This window comes from Scyliorhinus torazame, chromosome 1, assembly GCF_047496885.1.
Source record: "Scyliorhinus torazame isolate Kashiwa2021f chromosome 1, sScyTor2.1, whole genome shotgun sequence".
NCBI lineage: Eukaryota > Metazoa > Chordata > Chondrichthyes > Carcharhiniformes > Scyliorhinidae > Scyliorhinus > Scyliorhinus torazame.
The window spans coordinates 237673106-237691764 of record NC_092707.1 but is presented as its reverse complement, the minus strand read 5'-3'; the positions used below and the strand labels follow the sequence as shown (position 1 = coordinate 237691764).

At 46.7% G+C, this 18659-nt stretch overlaps 1 protein-coding gene across 1 annotated transcript in view; it reads left to right on the top strand.

Moving 5' to 3' along the window:
- The window catches only part of plg (plasminogen), a 286792-nt gene that overhangs the window by 193634 nt on the left and 74499 nt on the right, over positions 1-18659 (top strand). Inside the window, exon 13 of the mRNA XM_072503655.1 lies at positions 16090-16186. Coding sequence (XP_072359756.1) covers positions 16090-16186 — 97 coding nt within the window. The remainder of the gene's footprint in view (positions 1-16089; positions 16187-18659) is intronic.

Here is an 18659-nt window from a genome sequence, read left to right as displayed (position 1 = left end):
CTATGATAAAGCCCAGCATCCCAACTACTTTCTCAACCTGCCCTGCCACCATCAATTTGTGTCCATATACTCAGAGGTCCCTCTGGTCTTGCATGCCCTTTTCATTAAAAAAATTCTTTATTCGCAAAATATCCAAAAGAACATTACAAACATTTCGAAATGGCTATCATAGAAATTGCAATAATATTCAGGTTTTCAATATTGATTACTATGCAGACAATTCCTGTGAACCATTACCTTTTCCCTAAGGACTTGTTTGGTTTTCACAACTCCCGGGGGACCTTCATGTGCTATACCCAAGTACGAATAACAATATAGTTGCTGTGCAACAAAGATCAGGTGTGATAGTAGTGGTGAGCTCATTTCAAACATTACAAAGATCTTGTAGCATGGGAGTGACTTGTGGTCCCATAGTGGTCATTCATGGTTATGACGCCTCTTTCTGAGCGGATTGTCAAACAAGTTTACCAGTTATCTTGGTTATACAGAGAATGGGGCAATCCTGAAATTTGTGGAATATTTTCTCTCCTGTGACATTATCAGTTGCTCCTGTATCTATGGGAGGATCTATATCTGAGCAGCCAGTCAGTGTTCACTATCACAGGTGGCTAGCTGCTGTGTCCAAAAGAGAGCACAAATGTCATGTACCTCTATACTGGCTGCATTATCTTGCCCTTTTTCTGTGGTATGCATTTCTCTTCTGTTGGTATTGATCTTATTAGTTGATTTTGTTGATGAGCAACAAAGGTGGTTGGATTTCCACAGTGTGACATTATAGAAATGTACAGCATGTGAAGAGTTAATGTCATGTTACAATTAGCCACTAGATGGAGCTAGGGACAGTACTATAAAAGGCACTGACTCTTAGGCTTCTGAGGAGAGAGTGGAATAGAGGAGAAGAGACAGGAGTAAAGTGCATTGTAGAGCTAGAGAAGATAGAATATAGTTATAGATAGAATATAGAGATACTGTTAGTGAGTGTAATTTAATAATCTATTTATTTACCACAGGAATAAGTGTTGAACTCTAAATCAAGTAGTGTAAATAAAATTAGTTTAGTCCATGACAAGAGCTTCAAGAATCTTTGTGAAAACTACGCTGTCCATCCTGAAGTCAACCTCACCACACACAGTGCCAGACACGATCCAACGTGGATAAGAGCCTCCATAGTGGAAACATTTTTTGGACAAGTCGCAACTCTGTTTTGAGACTGCTAATGTTGCTTTGCAGCTTGCTTGTTTCCTTTCGTCTGAGCGATGAAATGTGCTCACAGGAGTTGAAATTTGAATGTTGTAGTTACTTTCCACTGTCTCAACATCAGTAGCTTTGGACTCTGAAAGCGATTATGATCTTGCTAACTCCAACAGCTCTGACATCTTTTTGGTTTTTCAAGTGCTTTTTCGGCGTCATTGGAGACAACCTTTGATTATTTGTGTTTTGATTTCCCACTTGACATGTTCAACATCACCACAGTCACATTTAGTTGCTTGTTGCCTTAAATATGTGCAATATTTGTCAATTGTCTTCTTTGCTTCTCGCTTAGTGCACCGGAAAGCAACTGTTTTGTACATTGTATTTTTCTTGAGCATGCATTAGCTTATTAGTGCATTTTTCTGAGTCAATTTGCTCAAGCATACGTGTCTAAAAAATATTCCCCATTCTTCATGTCCACAATGGAGATGTAAGGCTTTTTTTCTTTTTTCATCTCTGAATGCAGCCACTTCTGCCAATGGTTTTGAATACATACCAAAAGGTGCCAGATTGAGAATACACAATGACATATTGATCCACAATGTGGTGATAAAATTTCTCTGCAAAAATTTTTTTTTTTTCATTGAATGGGTATTTTGCAACACCAGTGTGTGTTTGTTTGTACACTGTGCAAGCTTTCCTGGTGCTAAACTGAGCAGGAGTGTCTCTCATGTGTGACTCTAATATAGCCCTCAGCATGCCCCTAAATCTCCAATGTAAAATGCTGATTGCAGAAAGTCGGCAAAAACCTCAAAGTTTCACGGACTGCATTCTCCATTTCTATGACTAAGGGCGGGATTCTCCGGCCGAGTCCACCCAGCGACTGGAGAACCCCGCCCGAGGTCAATGGATTTCTCTATTGTCGGTGTCTCACCCGTGGCGTTCTTGCGGCGGGCAGGGCAGAAGAATCTAGCCCCAAGTGTTGACGCCAGCGAAGAATTCATGGAGTTCCATGACAGCAAACTGGCGCCGCACCTGAACCAACTCAGCTACTATGACGGGGCTAGCACCAGCGCCATGTGGAACACAATAGATTCCAATGAGAAACAGTGCGGGATTTTGGTTTTGCGATTGGCACTCAGGAGGCTGACAAAGCTTAAGCCGCATATACACACTGCACTCCCCACACACCTTCTCAGCCAACAAGATGGAAGCAAGGAGAGCGGCACCCCGATTCACGGATGCCGAGTTGGAGACCCCCCTGGACGCGGTGGAGGAGAGGCAGTTGATCCTGTACCCAGCCCGGGAAGGAGGCTACCAGCCGCCGCCATTCATCATACCTTGGCGCAGGTGGCAGAGGCGGTCAGCGTCACCAACAACGCTATCCGGAACGGACAGCAATGCCGGAAAAAACTGCACGACCTCCTCTGGACAGCCAGGGTGAGAAGACAGCACTATGCCCCTTCTCCAGTCAAACTTCACCTTCTCCAGTCAAAAACTCCAACAGGTCCCCCGGCCAGGCCGAGGCACAGGTTGGAGAGACTGACCTCCACCCCAACAGGACATGCCTATGAGCGATCAGCGAGGTGAAGGCTAAGACATCCACCCTCGCTCCCGCCTGCAACTCGGGCCAGTCTGACACCCCGAAAATGGCTTCTAGGGGCCGGGCTCCACATCCATATGCAAAACCTCCAATATTGTGCTAAATACCATCCTCCAAAATGTTTCGAGCTTTGGGCAATATGGACATGGTTCCTGGGGCCCCTCCCACATCATTCACAGACATCCTCCACCCCCTCGAACAGTCAGCTCACCCTTGATTTTGTGAGGTACGCCTTATGTACAACTTCCAGCTGTATAAATCCCAGCCTTGCACACGAGGTCGAGGCATTCACCCTTCCCAGCACCTCATACCATAATCCTTCTTCTAACGCTCCCCCCAGCTCCTCCTCCCACTTTGCCTCAAATCCATCCATAGACACCCAATCCTCCTCCAGAATCCTTCTGATCACCGAAACAAGCCCCCTCTCCATCCCTCCCACTGACAGCACTGCCTCCAACAACGAAGAGGCCGGCGCTAACGGGAAGGTCGGGGAAACCTTACTTGCAAAATCTCGAACCTGCAGGTTCTTTCCCTGCGTCAACCCATACTTCTCTCCCAAATCCTCCAGGCTCGCAAATCGCCTCCCAAGGAACAAATCCTTAATTTCTTTGATTGCCCCTCTCATCCCATCTCTGAAACTTGGCAGTCATGTACCCTGGTTCGAATCCATGGTTCCCCCTAATCGGCATACCCCCTCACCCGACCCCCAGCTTCAAATGTTGCCTGAACTGCCTTCAAATTTTCAATGTGGCCACCACCACCGACTCACTCCAGGAGCCATCGGAAGCGGCGCCAATGCCAGCGCCTGCAACCCTGACCCCCTGCACGAGCCCGCCTCCATCTTAACCCACCGGGCCTCCCCCTCTTTGCTCCAACCCCGCGCCTTCTCCGCATTCACCAGCCAATAATAGTACAGCAAATATGGGAGGCCTAACCCCCCACCCCCGCCTGTCGTCCTCTCTGCAGGACCACCTTCCTAAGCCTGGCCAACACCCACTTCCCGCAGATGAACAAGATGATCAACTTGTCCACGCCTCTGAGGAAGGACTTTGATAAAAAGACGAGCAGGCGCTGGAATAAAAACAGGAATCGCGGCAAAACATTCATTTTAAATGCCCCCCCCCGACACCCACCCCAAGACCCCCAGGTACCTAAAGTGGGTTGCAGCCAAACAAATTGGCAGCCCCCCACCCCCGCTCCTGGCAGGGAGACCATAAAATACTCGGCCTTGCCCAAATTCAATTTATACCCAGAGATTGTCCCAAAACTCTGGAACAGCTCCATTATACTCCCCGCCGATGTGCTCGGTTCCGAGATATACAGGAGCAGATCATCGGCGTATAAGGATACCCTATGTTCCGCCCCCGCACTCACTATCCCCTTCCATTGGGTGGTGAATGCAGAGAAGGTGCAGGGCTGGCGCAATGGCCAAGGGCTCTATAGCAAAAGCAAACAACAGACATAAGGCACCCCTGCCTCATATCCCGGTGCAGTGCAAAGCACCCCAAGTTCATGCTATTAGTGCGAACACTCGCCATCGGTTCCTTAAACAGCAGCCGCACCCACGCCACAAACCTCAGCCCAATTCTAAATCTCTCCAATACCGCCATCAAGTAACACCACTCTACCCAATCAAACGCCTTCACTGCGTCCAGTGCCACCACCACCACCTCCATCTCCTTTCCCTCCGCCAGAGACAGGATCACACTCAGCAATCTCCTCACATTCAAGAATAGCTGCCTTCCCTTCAAGAACCCCATCTGATCTTCCCCAATCACCTTCGGAAGACATCCCTCCAACCTTGACGCCAACACCTTTGCCAATATCTTGGCATCTACATTCAGTAGAGATATCGGCCTATACGACCCACACTCCAATGGATCATGCTTCTTTAGCAGCAATAAAATCGAAGCTTGCCTCATCGTTTACAAGACACCCCTGCCTATCGCATCTTCATCAGCGGCACCAACTCATACTTAAATTTCTTATAAAACTCAACTGGGAAACCATCAGGCCCCATCACTTCCCTGCCTGCATCTTCCTAATCGCCTCCTTCACCTCCTGCTCACCCACCGACCTCTCCATGCCTGCTCTATTCTCATCACTCAACCTCGGATACACCAGCCCATCTAGGAGCTCCCTCATCTCCCGTTCCTCCCCCAGTGGCTCCGATCTATATAGATCCTTATAAAACTCCTCGAATACTTTATTGCTCTGCTCAAGAGGCCACCACCAACTTCACCATCTAATCCCGTGCCTGAACTATCTCCCTTCCACCGCCGCCTCCCCCCAGAGCTGGCAGGCCAACGTACGTCTGCCTTCTCCCAGTGCTCGTAGACCACCCTTCCCAACTGGCGCACCACTTTCCCTGTGGACAGCTGGTCAAACCTCGGCTGCAACTCCTTCCATTTGGTCAGGAAGCCTGGGTCCGGGTCCCCCGCGTACCTCCCATCAACCTCCAGAATCTCCTCCATCAGTTTTTGGCACTCCTCTCTCTTCTCCTTGTCCACCTCAGCTAGAATGAAATCACTTCCTCCCTCACCACTGCCTTCAAAGCCTCCCACACCACCAACTGCGAAACCTCCCCCATGCAATTAAACCCCACGTATTCCTCGATCACCTTACCGATCTAATCACAAAAGCTCAGGTCAGCTAACAAACCCACGCCATTCTCCACCCCGGCCTTTGGGCCATCCCCTTCTCCAAAACCACAAGCAACCAATGCAGAGCATAGTCCGAAATCACTATTGCTGAGTATTCCAACCTCCTAACCCCAGCCAGTGGCACCTGTCCCACCATGACAAAGTCTATCCTCGTGTACCAGGAAGAAAAATGAATACTCCCACTCCCTCGGGTGTAAGAACCTGCCCAAGTTCACTCCTCCCATCTCCCTCATGAGCCCCGCCAGTGCCTTCGCCCACTCCTGACTGAGCCAGCGAGCATGGCTGAGACCTGTCCACCTTCTGATCCTGCACCATGTTCTCCCACCCACCCCCCCCGATCAACTTGTGGGTATCCAAATCCGGGATGGCACCCAGCACTCTCTTCACAAACCCAGTGTCATCCCAGTTAAGGCCATTTTGTGAATGCCACGAAGAAATCAACATGGGTTTGTAGTGTGAAACAAAAAGTAACTTTATTTACAACAATATCTACACAGCAGCGGAGGTAGTTCACCACTACTTCCTTCACTAGCTGGAACCACACTGGCCAGCCCTATTTATACACCTGCAACTACTAATGATTGCCCCGCTCCCTCATTGGGGGAGCTCATACTCCCCAAGAGACATGGGATAACTAATTGTCCCCAGCCAATAGGATTCAGGCATGTTATAACAGGTCATATACACTCGGCAGTGCCACCATCCTCCCTTCTAGCACCCCCGTCACTATCACATACCTGCCACACTGGTCCGCCACCATCGTCTCGATCTGAAACCTTGCCTTCTTGCCCACCAATACCGCAACCCCACCTCCTGAGCCCTGCTATCGAACCCCAAGTGGAAAACCCGACTCACACAAGCCTTCCCAAGCCTCACCTGATCCTTCACCCTCAGATGATGTGCAGGGCTCCTGAACATCATGTCGGCCTTTAAGCTCTTAAAGTGTGTAAAGGCCCTCAGTCTCTTCACTGGCCTCCCCTAACACCCTCACGGTTCACCTCATTTTTCTCACCGGGGGTCTCTCCCCCTCCCTCCCCCACCCTCCTATCCGCCATCATAGCCTTGGGCCCTGCCCTTTGCGCCTGACCTGCCCCATCCCTTTGTTACCATCGAGCCCCTCCCTGCCCTCGATCCAAATCCCCCCCCCACCTTTCACACTTCTTAGGCCCATCAAAATCTGTTCGGCCAGGGATTCCAATGACCTCGGCCCCTCCCCCTCTCCCATTCACTAGCCAACCTGGCTCCTGCCCAGGCCCCCCTCCACGTGATCTCCTCCCTCATGACGCAGTCCCTGAAAACAAAGACGAACAAACAAAACCAATGCAAAAACCGCACCCCAGAAAACAGCCATAACCCCAAAGCCCAATATAATTGTAACCAGCTGTAGACTATGACAAAGATAAACTACCCTCCCCCATTCAACCAACCCCAAAATACCCAGCTATTCCCCCCCACAATTACAGAACAAAAAGCAACCCAAAACAAGAGATAAAGGCTAAGCACAGTCCCCATTCCCTCAGTCCAAGTCCCAATCGCAGTCCCATCTCTCATTTCAATCCCAATCCTTCGGCCTTCATGAACGCTTCCACCTCCTCCACCATCTCAAAGTAGAAGTCTCTCGAATTATAGGTCACCCTCAGCTTCGCCGGGTAGACCACGCCAAACCTCACACCGTTATTGTAGAATGTCGCCTTCACCCGTCCAAAGGCCACCCGCCTTCTCGCTAGCACCACTACCAAGTCTTGGTATATTCAAATACTAACTCCTTCCTACTTCACCTCACGCCTTTGCTTCGCCCAGCTCAGGACCTTGCCCCTGACATGAAACCTTTGGAAGCAAATTATAACTGCCCTCGGTAGCCCGTTTGCTTTTGGCTTAGGCCTTAGCGACCGATGAGCCCTATCCAGCTCATGTCGGGAGGGTTCTTCCCCCTCTTCCAACAACTCTGCCAAAATCTTTGTGAAGTACTGTCGGCCTCAGGCCCTCCACCCCCTCAGGCAGGTCCACAATTAGTAAATTCTGCCGCCTCGACCTGTTCTCCAGGTCCTCCACCTTGGCTGAGCCCTTTGTTAGCCTCTGCCACCCCCCACAGCTCCTCATCCATGTGCTGCGACAGAGCTTTTACCACTCCAACTTCTCTCCTTGCTCCCGTACCTCGCCCGATATCTTCAACATTGCTGCCTTCCCCGGGGCAATCGCCTCCTCCACCCATTCCTTCATTGCAGCCATCATCTCCTTTCGCAGCATCTCCAAGTGTTTAGTGTACTGCCTCTTGAATCCTCTGGCCATCATCTCGGTCAGAGTTTCCACGGTGAGGTGGGCGGCCCCACCCAGCCATCGCCACCTATCCTGCTGCCAGGCTGACTCGTTCACGCAACGGCGAACTTTCGCTCGCCCCCTTCTTCCCAGCGACTTTCTTCTGGGTCTTGGACATTCCCCAACTTTCTTATGCTTTTATGAACCAGCTTATTCAAAAACTGCCCATGAGACCGGGAATTAAAATCCAAAAAACCAGAGCCTCGAGCAGAAGCCACCCAACGTGCGACTTCTACCTACATGCTGCCACCGGAAGTCCCTCAAAGGTTCATATCTGAGAGCTATGTTTCAAATTGTTCATCATCCTGTCGCTGTTGTGGTTCCAAGGACAAAAATAGTTATAAATTCAGCAAGAGGTATTTAGAATTAGAACTGAATGAGCTGTTAAATATGGAGTCTTTATTGTTTATATTCTCTTCTTACGAGACTGCCTCTGCTGGTAAATATATATATGGTAGTTTCAAGTGGACAAATGCACAATGCAATTTTCAATACACTGCAGATACATTTTTATTCATATGGTTCCTGGAATAATACATTGTGGAACAAACTAGGGATACAGATATTTTAGATATAGTATTATGCAATTCATAAATTACATACTCAAGTTTTTGAGAATTGATATTAGCCGAGGTGCTAAACTCAAAGTCTAGTGTTTTAAAATTCATCTACGAGATGTGGACATCTATTGCCCATCCCTGGGTGCCTTTCTGAAAGTGGTGGTGAGCTGTCATCTTGAACCACTGCAGTCCCAGAGGTACAGGAATTCCCATAGTGCTGTTAGGGAAGGAATTCCAGGATTTTCACACAGCGACAGTGAAGGAACGGCAATAGATTTCCAAGTCAGGACGGTGAGCGGCTTGGAAGGGAACACCAGGTGGTGATGTTCCCAGTTATCTGCTGCCCTTGTTCTTCTAGATGGTAGTGGTCTTGGATTTGGAAGGTGCTGCCAATGGAGCCTTAGTGGGTTCCTGCAGTGAATTTTGTAGATGGTACACACGGCTACCACTGTTGGGCAGTAGTTTTCCTCAAACACCTTTATAGTGCTGAAGCTTGGACAACTTGTAGATACCATATCAAGCCCCTACAACATAATTGATGCTGTCTTAGAAGGATCTTGCAAATGAAGTGGGAAAACAATAGAATAAACATGAGTATCCTCAATAGTACAGACATGCCAAATATAGACGCCATTATAATTTCACATCAACTGAGATAGATGGGATAAGTTGTCAGGATTCCCTACTCAAGGCTGCCTAAATAAGTGCTCTACCCAAAACTATACCAAGGAGCTAGTCACAAGGGGGCCAAAGGATACGTTCCAAAGAAAATCTCAAAGCCCCCATGAAGGTCTACTCTATTAACATCAAGATATGGAGAGCAGATGCCCAATTGCAGCCGAAATGGTGATGCATAACCGAAAATCGTTTCAAGACCTCATGGGCAGGATCAGAAAGTCTTAACCTCTGTCAGTCTTCATATTAGAAAACACACTTAACATGCCATAAATAGAAGTTAACCAAGAGGCTCGTAAAATTGAGGAAGAGAAGGTGATTAATATCAGCAGGGGAGAAGTATTAGGAAAACATAAGGAACCAAAAGTCGACAAATCCCCAAGACTTGATATCTACATCCTAGGGATCTAAAAGAGGTAGCTGCAGAGTCGCTGTATTGGTTATGATTTTCCAAAATTCCCCAGATTCTAGAATGGTTCCAGCAGATTGGAAGTTAGCAAAGGTAACTCCACCATTGATAAAGAGAAAACAGGAAAACAGATCAGTTACCTTGATTTCAGTTTTTAAAAAAATACTGCATTAAGTCATGATGGGAGATAAAGGATAACCGTTAAATGTAGTATACTTGAATTTCAAAAAGACATTCAATAAGGTACCACATAAAAAGGGCTTATATATCCACGGCAGGTGGGGGTAATATATTAGCATGGATAGAGGATTAGTGAACAGACAGGAAGAAGAGAGTAGGAATAAATGGGGATTTTCAAGTTGGCAGTCTATACGTAGTGGAGTGGTGCAAGGATCAGTGTTTGAGCCTCAGCTATATACATCTTAGATGAAGAGTGCGAGAATAATGTATTTAAGGCTGATGATACAAAGGTAGGACAAGGTAGCTGTGGGGAGGACACAAAGAGACTGCAAAGAGATTATAGAGAGGTTACGTGAATGGGTAACAAAAGAGAAAATGCTGGAAATCTCAGCAGGTCTGGCAGCATCTGTAGGGAGAGAAAAGAGCTAACGTTTCGAGTTTGATGACTCTTTGTCAAAGCTACAGACAGGGAAAGTGGGAAATATTTATACTGTGGTGTGAGAATGGAAGATGAGTCATAGCCACAGAAACCCAGGGAAACCGGGTGCTAATAGCCACAGAAACCAAGGGGAAAGATTGCTAATGGCAGTCCCCAGAGAGAACAAAAGATGTAAAAGGCCAAACAGCAGAGAAACTAACATCAGAGGGTGAACTGTAGATGTGGGGGGAGGGGAAGGGGGAAGCAAAGAGGAGAAAGGGTAAGGAAAGGTGGATAAACTGGGGGAGTGGGGGGTTAAGGAAAGGTGGATAAGATGGGGGAGGGGGGGGGTTTAAGGAAAGGTGGATAAGATGGGGGAGGGAGGTTGATTATTTATTAAGTGAGGGGGTACAAGGTGGAGTATAATGTGGGAACGTGCAAGTTTATTTGCTTTGATCCTTTGAACAAAAAAGCAAAATACTTTCTGTGGTAGCGAATTCCACAGATTCACCACTCTCTGGGTGAAAACATTTCTCCTCAGCTCAGTCCGAAAAGGTTTGTCCCTTGTCCTCAAAAGGGACCTCAAAGAACCCCTAGTTCTGGACTCCCCCACCATTGGGAACATTCTTTCTGAATCTACCCTGTCTAACCTTGTTAGAATTTTCTAAGTTTCTGTGAGATACCCTCTCACTCTTCTAAACTCCAATGAATATAATACTAACAAATTTAATCTCTCCTTATTTCTTAATAATTGACTCCAGCAACTTCCCTAGTACCGGCATTAGGCTCTACAGCAGTGTTTTAACATTTTTTTTACCCGGAACTTATTTTTACCAACCGGCCATCCTTCAGGATCCAAGCCGACCGTCGCAACCACCATTTTCATCTATCTTTAATGTGACAAGTGAGCCTGCTTGGTCCTCACAATCTCACTTGCTTTGTCATTCAATGTTACATTTCTGATAATGACTTCAGCTGATAATTTAAGATCTCACTGCATCCAGTAAAAAAAATGAAGAGGTTTGTCCTTGAACTCACCATGCTGAGTCTTCATGCAGCATCTGGCAAAATGCCTTTGAAGCTTTGAGGGTATTAAACTTTAATTTGCCAGTGCTTCCCTGCATATAACACACATGAACTTTGAATCCTGATTTGCAGTGACACAATTAATAATCCATACCTCACCTTTGTGCTGCTTTGTTCCAGTTCTCAGTTTCTTCTTCAAGTGTTGTTCACCAGAGTCCCTGGAGTTCACACCAGCACTGCTGGCAGCTGAAAAATGGAGGAACTGCTCGCACCCAGAACACGTGACGTCAGCGTGGCCTGCTCTCTGGCACCGCTCCAGGCTGGAAAAGTCTAGCAATTTTAAAACATCTGCTCCTGGGTCAGCGCACTGACATCAGGAGGCATTCTGCCCCGCTGGGCTCCAGTCCTGTGCACTGCTGACGGGGCATGCACGTGCGGAACAGCCAGCATTCTGGAAGCCGGCCACTGCCGGCATTTTTAAAAGACGGTCGTGCCGTTGGGCATTTCTTGTTGCGATCGGGAACACCGACGCGTGACTCCGTGATCATGAACGACGTGACGCATGGCCCCGCGACCCTCCCTAAACTTACCCGCGGATTGTGACCCTGGATTTGAAAATGGTCTATAGTTCCCTGTTTTCTCTCTTACCTCCCTTTTTGAATAGCGCGGTTACATTAGCTACCCTCCAATCTGTAGGAACCATTCCAGAGTCCAAAGAATTTTGGAAAATGACCACCAATGGATTTACTATTTCTAGGGCCACTTCCTTAAGTACTCTGGGATGAAGATTATCAGGCCTTGGAGATGTGTCCGCCTTCAATCCCATTAATTTCCCCAAAGCCTTTTCTTTACTAATACTAATTTCTTTCAGCCCCTCACTAAAACGTATGCTTCTCAGAACTTCTGGCACATTATTCAAGTCTTCCTTTGTGAAGACAGAAGCAATGTACAAATTTAGTTCCTCAGCCATTTCTTTGTTCCCTATGAATTTCCCCATTTTTGACTGTAAAGAGCCTACATTAGTTTCTCTTAATCTTTTTCAATTTACATACATGTCGAAACATATAGTAAGCGCTCCAAGTCTTCCTTGACTCTAGCATCAGGGAAGCAACATACCATCCTGGAGTCTCGTTTGCAGCCACAGAAACGCCTATCTATTCCTCTTATAATCAAATACCCTGTAACTATAGCATTTCCACTCTTTACTCCTCCCCCCTGCACCAGAACCGACTGTGGTACAACAAATTTGGCCGATGCTGCTTTCCCCTGAGAGATCATTCCCCTCAACATAACCAAAATGGTGAATCTGATTTGCAGTGGAATGACCACAGGAGATTCCTGCACTGCCTGCCTAGGTCTCTTGCTCTGCCTGGTGGTCATCCATTCCCTTCCTGCCTGTGAAGTCTGAGCCTGTGGTGTGACCATCTCACAATACTCTCCGGTTCACGGATGCTCCACAGTGTCCCCAGCCGCCGCTCCAGCTCCGAAACCTGGGCTTCCAGGAGCTGTGGCTGGAGATACTTCCTGCACATATGCTGGTCTGGGCATTGGAAATGTTCCTGCCCTCCCATATGCAGCAAGAGGAACAAACCAAGGTTTTAAGTTCTCCTGCCGTGACTTACCCTTTTAAATTAAAGCTTTGGAATATGCTTGATATTAGATTAAATCCAATTCTCAATGGTCCTTCTTTACTTGTCCTCGTTACTACCAATTATAGCCCTTACAGATTATAAACCACATAACTTATTTTCAAACTATAATTGATGAAAGTTGTAAAGACTTACTGACCTTGCCCACTACTTCCCAATCAGCTTTTTTCCTTGTAGCCTCAGCTGCAGCAGGGCAAGACCACTGTTTAAAGATTTAAAAGTTACAAGGCAAGGAGAAAAAGCAAAGAGCTTATCTTCCTGCTCTGCACCAAATCCCATCTCTGCTTTAAATTCCTAAGTTTAAAGCTCACTGCCTCTGGCCTCACTCCAGATATGGCCTCTCTCCCACTGCTTGTGCACAAAGCTCAATGTGAGTGCGGTTTGAAGCTCTTTACTTAAATCGAGCTGAGATTGTCGGAGATGACTCACACACCAGTTAAGCTTCAAAATGATGTAATCAACACCTCTTGCTCTAGCAATGGCCTGACAAGCGTTTGATATATCCCCCATCATTGGGCAGCACGGTAGCATTGTGGATAGCACAATTGCTTCACAGCTCCAGGGTCCCAGGTTCGATTCCTGGCTATGGTCACTGTGTGTGGAGTCTGCATGTTCTCCCCGTGTGTGCGTGGGTTTCCTCCGGGTGCTCCGGTTTCCTCCCACAGTCCAAAGATGTGCGGGTTAGGTGGATTGGCCATGCTAAATTGTCCTTAGTGTCCAAAATTGCCCTTAGTGTTGGGTGGGGTTACTGGGTAATGGGGATAGGGTGGAGGGTGGGCTTGGGTAGGGTGCTCTTTCCAAGAGCCGGTGGAGACTCGATGGGCCAAATGGCCTCCTTCTGCACTGTAAATTCTATGATCATAACCTCCTTGTTCTTACATTCTATGCCTCAGCTAATGAAGGCAAGTATCCCATATGCCTTCTTAATCACTTTATCTACCTGTCCTGCTGCCTTCAGAGATCTTTGGACGTGAATCCCAAGGTCGCTCTGGTCCTCTGTGCTTCCTCGTGTTCTACCATTCATTGTATATTCCCTTGCCTATTAGTACTCACAAAATGTACCACCTCACACTTTTTATGGCTAAATTCCACTTGCCATTTCATTCTGTAATCTATGGCTTTCCTCCTCACCATTTCCCCCACCACCAATTTTCGTGTCATCTGCGAACTTACTCATCATATTCACATCTAAATCATTAATGTACACCACAAACAGGAAGGGACCCAGCACCGATCCCTGCTATCCACCACTGGGCACAGGTTTCCAGTCACAAGTCTTCAACCATCACCCTCTGCATCCTTGCCACTAAGCCAATTTTTGATCAGATTTACCAAATTGCCCTGGATCCCATGGGCTCTTACCTTCTTGAGCGGTCTCCTATGCGGAATCTTGTCAACAGCCTTACTGAAGTCAATGTAGACTACATCAACTGCACTGCTCATCTACAAACCTAGTCACCTCTTCAATCAAATTTGTTACACATGATCTCCCCCTGGCAAAGTGCTGCTGATTATCCTTGATTAATCCTTGCCTCTCCAAGTGGAAATTAATTCTGTCCCCGAGTGTTTTCCAATAATTTCCCTACCACTGATGTTAGACTCACTGGCCTGTAATTACCTAGATTTTCAGTACTCTTGAATAATGATGCCACATTAGCTGTCCTCCAGTCCTCGGGCATCTCTCCCGTAACCAGAGAGGATTTGGAAATTAGCATCAGAGCCCATGACATCTCCTCCCTTTCCACACACAGCAACCGGAGATACATCTCATCTGAGCCTGGGAATTTGCTGGTTTAGCACAGGGCTAAATCGCTGGCTTTTAAAGCAGACCAAGGCAGGCCAGCAGTACGGTTCAATTCCCGTACCAGCCTCCCCGAACAGGCGCCGGAATGTGGCGACTAGGGGCTTTTCACAGTACCTTCATTTGAAGCCTACTTGTGACAATAAGCGATTTTCATTTCATTTTCATTATTTAAGCCTGCGAAAACCTCCTCCCTCTCAATGCTAATCTGTTAAATTATATCACAGACACCCTCCCTGCTTTCTATACCTCCATCCCCCTTCTCCATAGTAAACACAGATGCAAAACACTAATTTAATACCTCACCTGCGTCTTTAGGTTCCACACATAGATTCCCACTTTGGTCCCTAATAGGCCCTATTCTTTCCCAGGTTACCCTCTTGCCCTTTATTTATAAAACACTTTGGGATTTTCCTTTATTTTACCCGCTAGTGACTTTTCATGCCAATTTTAGCTCTCCCAATTTATTTTTTAAGTACCCCCTGCACGTTCCATACACCTCTAGGGCATCCACTATTTTGAGCGCTTGTATCTGCCACTAGCCTCATTTTTTCTTATCGAATCCTATATATCCCTCGACATCCAGGGTTAAAGAACAAGGAAAAGTACAGTACAGGAACAGGCCCTTCGGCCCTCTAAGCCTGCACCGACCATGCTGCCCGTCTAAATTAAAATCCTCTAAACTTCCGGGGTCCATATCCCTCTATTCCCATCCTATTCATTATTTGTCAAGATGCCCCTTAAACGTCACTATCGTCCCTGCTTCCACCGCCTCCTCCGGCAGTGAGTTCCAGACACCCACTAACCTCTGTGTAAAAAACTTGCCTCGTACATCTCCTCGAAACCTTGCCCCTCACACCTTAAACCTATGCCCCCTAATAATTCACTCCTCTACTCTGGGAAAAAGTCTCTGACTATCCACTCTGTCTATGCCCCTCATAATTTTGTAGACCTCTATCAGGTCGCCCCTCAACCTCCTTTGTTCCAGTGAGAACAAATCAAGTTTATTCAGCCTCTCCTCATAGTTAATGTCCTCCATACCAGGCAACATCCTGGTAAATCTCTTCTGCACCCTCTCTAAAGCCTCCACACATAGACCATAGGTTCTCTGCACTATTTGGTCCCACCCTTTATCTTTACGAGAACACTTTTGTACTCTCTCTATTTCCTTTTTGAATGACTCTCACTGCTCTGATGTAGATTTTCCTACAAGTACTTGCTCCCAGTCCACTTTGGCAAGATCCTGTCTTAGTCTATTAAAATCTTGCCCCAATTCAGAACCTTTATTTCCATTCTATCTTTGTCCTTTTCCGTAGCTACCTTAAATCTTCTTGTTTTATGGTCACTATCACTTAAGTACTCCCCCACTGACACAGCTTCATCCCCTAAAATTAAATCGAGTACCACCCACCCCCTAAGATTTTGTACATGCTGGGTCAAAAAGTTTTCTTGGATGCACTTTAAGAATTCCGCCCCCTCTAAGTCTTTCACACTTCGTCTGTCCCAACTAATATTGGGGAAGTTGAAATCTCTATTGTTTTTACACTTCTCTGAGATTTGCCTACATATCTGCTTTTCTATCTCTTGTTTAATTGTAGCATTGCAGAAATCCAGATGCAGATTTCAATGGCCCATGGTGTTACACAACAGATCCCCAAAAGTCATTTGAGTATTGCGATGATATTCCCAAATGTGGTAAGTGCTACATTGTGTACACTTCATAAAAAGACATTTGTTAATCTTGACAATTTACCTCTGTATGATGGTTTCCTTAGTATTCGAAGAGTAAATAGATGATGCATACGTCATACTTACCCCCGTAGACTAATAGCTGTATTTTCTGCTCACTGTATTTATATGACCAGAAGCTCAGCCATTGCTCTCTCATAGATGGGAAAGCTAGAAGTTATTCTCCTTCATTCACACTGGCTCTGAGATTTACTGGAATGAGGGAAGGGAGTTGTTTGATAGACAAGGGAGTCAAGGTTTATAGGAGGAATGGCAGGAAAATAGAGTTTAGATCAGCCATGATCTTTTGAATGGCAGAGCAGGCTAGAGAGTTTGTATGACCTAATCCTGTTTCTGTTGGTTATGATCAGATTATCTTATGACAACTGTGGTGAGGGGCTGGTGGGTATGGTGGTTGAATAGTGGCCAGGAAACCAGGAAATGTGGAGGTTGCACCGATTAACAGTAGAACTTCAGTTGAATATGTTTCTCCATTTCTCGGTGGGTAATAGACAGGCTGAGATGTCAGGCTGGGTTCCTCGAGAGGAGAGGTGGGAGAGAGACATTGTGCTGGCGGCAAATAATCATGGGGAAGTGGGTTGGCCAGATAATGGGTCATGATGAGGGTAGGGTCAAGAGAAATCACAGATCGCTGGGCAATCATGGGATTGTAGGAGATCATGGATTGAGGGGAGAGCATAGGTCATGAGCAAATGGCGGGGTGGGGTACTTGCAAAGGGGTGGGGAGCTTGCAGGGGAATGGGGAGCTTGCGGATCGGGGGAGAGTGCAAGTCCTCAGAAGATAGGGAGGTTCTAGGGAGATCATGGATTAGGTGGGAATCACAGGGCTGGAAGTAAATGCAATGTCAAGGGAGGTGGTTGGAGGGGTGGGGGTATTTAGGGGGTTTCCAATAATATGAAGGGGTCCCAATCATAGTGAGGGAAGCAGGTTTGCTTGTGGGATAGAGGGAGTCCCCCTGGATCATCAGCACTACTGGATCTAATTGTTCTTGCCTCCATGGGAAACCTGGTCCATAACCGTTAAATCTACAAGTCCAATTAGCATATTGAAATAGCTGACCTGCCTGATGATAGTAGGTTAGCCACTTGTCTTGGGGACTGATTTGAAGACCAACTCATTGGGAAGCAAGGTCTCAAAGGTGAGAAATAGACTGATCACCTAAGAATAGAATTGTTACAAAATGATTTGTTAAGTCTAGTAGTCCACTCAACTTAATTATATAAATGTGTACTTTGTGGACAATGCACAATTAGTTCAATACATTTATTGTCCCGTATTGTCTTAGTGGATTTTAAGAGGGAAAGTTGAGAGGACTATATTTTATTCAAAGCATGCTTCCTTCTGTTTGAAGAATATAATTGACTGACCACAGATTTCTCTTAACAATGTCAGTTGTACATGTCCCTTGAAGATTTGATCAATTACATTGATTGTCCTGGAGAAATGAAGTGCCAAATCTGATCAATAAACTTAGGGAGATTTATGGGACTGGATTTTCAATGAGGCATTGGAAAACAAACATCCAAATGAATTCCAGCTGCCAATACATGCAATATATAAATGTAATTGGCCTAATTGACAAGGAGGCAAACTTGAAGCCCAGTGAACAGCGTTGAGCACTTCCAGGAGGTGAGCACTTCCAGGAGGTGGGAGTTGTCTGCTGTCCTGACGTCTATTGCAAAGGCAAGTGGCAGCCATGTTAGGGGCTGCCACTGCCTTGTAGGTTAGAACAGACAGTTCCTGGGAGACCATGGAGGTGGAACAAGGCAGACACAGCCTTGCACAACAAGGTGAGGTCTAGTGCTCCTGCCAGCGAGAGTTGGCCCCACAGATGTGTTACGATTGAATGATCTTTAGGGAAGGAAATTTGCAGTCCTCATCTGGTCTGGCCTCCATGTGACTCCAGATCCATGGCAACGTTGACTCTTAAATACCCTCTGGAATGGCTTAGCAAGCCATTCAGTTGTATCAAACTGCTACAACGTCAATAAAAAGGAAAGAAACTGGACGGACCACCTGGCATTGTCCTAGGCACTGGAAATGACAACGGCAAACCCAGTCCTGTCAATGCTATAAAGTCCTCCTTTATAACATCTGGGGGCTTGTGGGAGAGCTATCTCCCAGACTAGTCAAGCAATAGCCTGACACAGTCATACTCATGGAATCATACCTACCAGATAAAGTACCAGACACCACTATCACCATCCTGTCCCACTGGCAGGACAGACCCACCAGAGGTGGCGGCAGAACAGTGGTATATAGTCGGGAAGGGGTTGCCCTGGAGTCCTCAACATCGACTCCAGACCCCATGAAGTCTCATGGCTTCAGGTCAAACATGGGCAAGGAAACCTCCTGTTGATTACCACATATCATCCAATTTTAGCTGATGAATCGGTACTCCATGTTCAACACCATTTG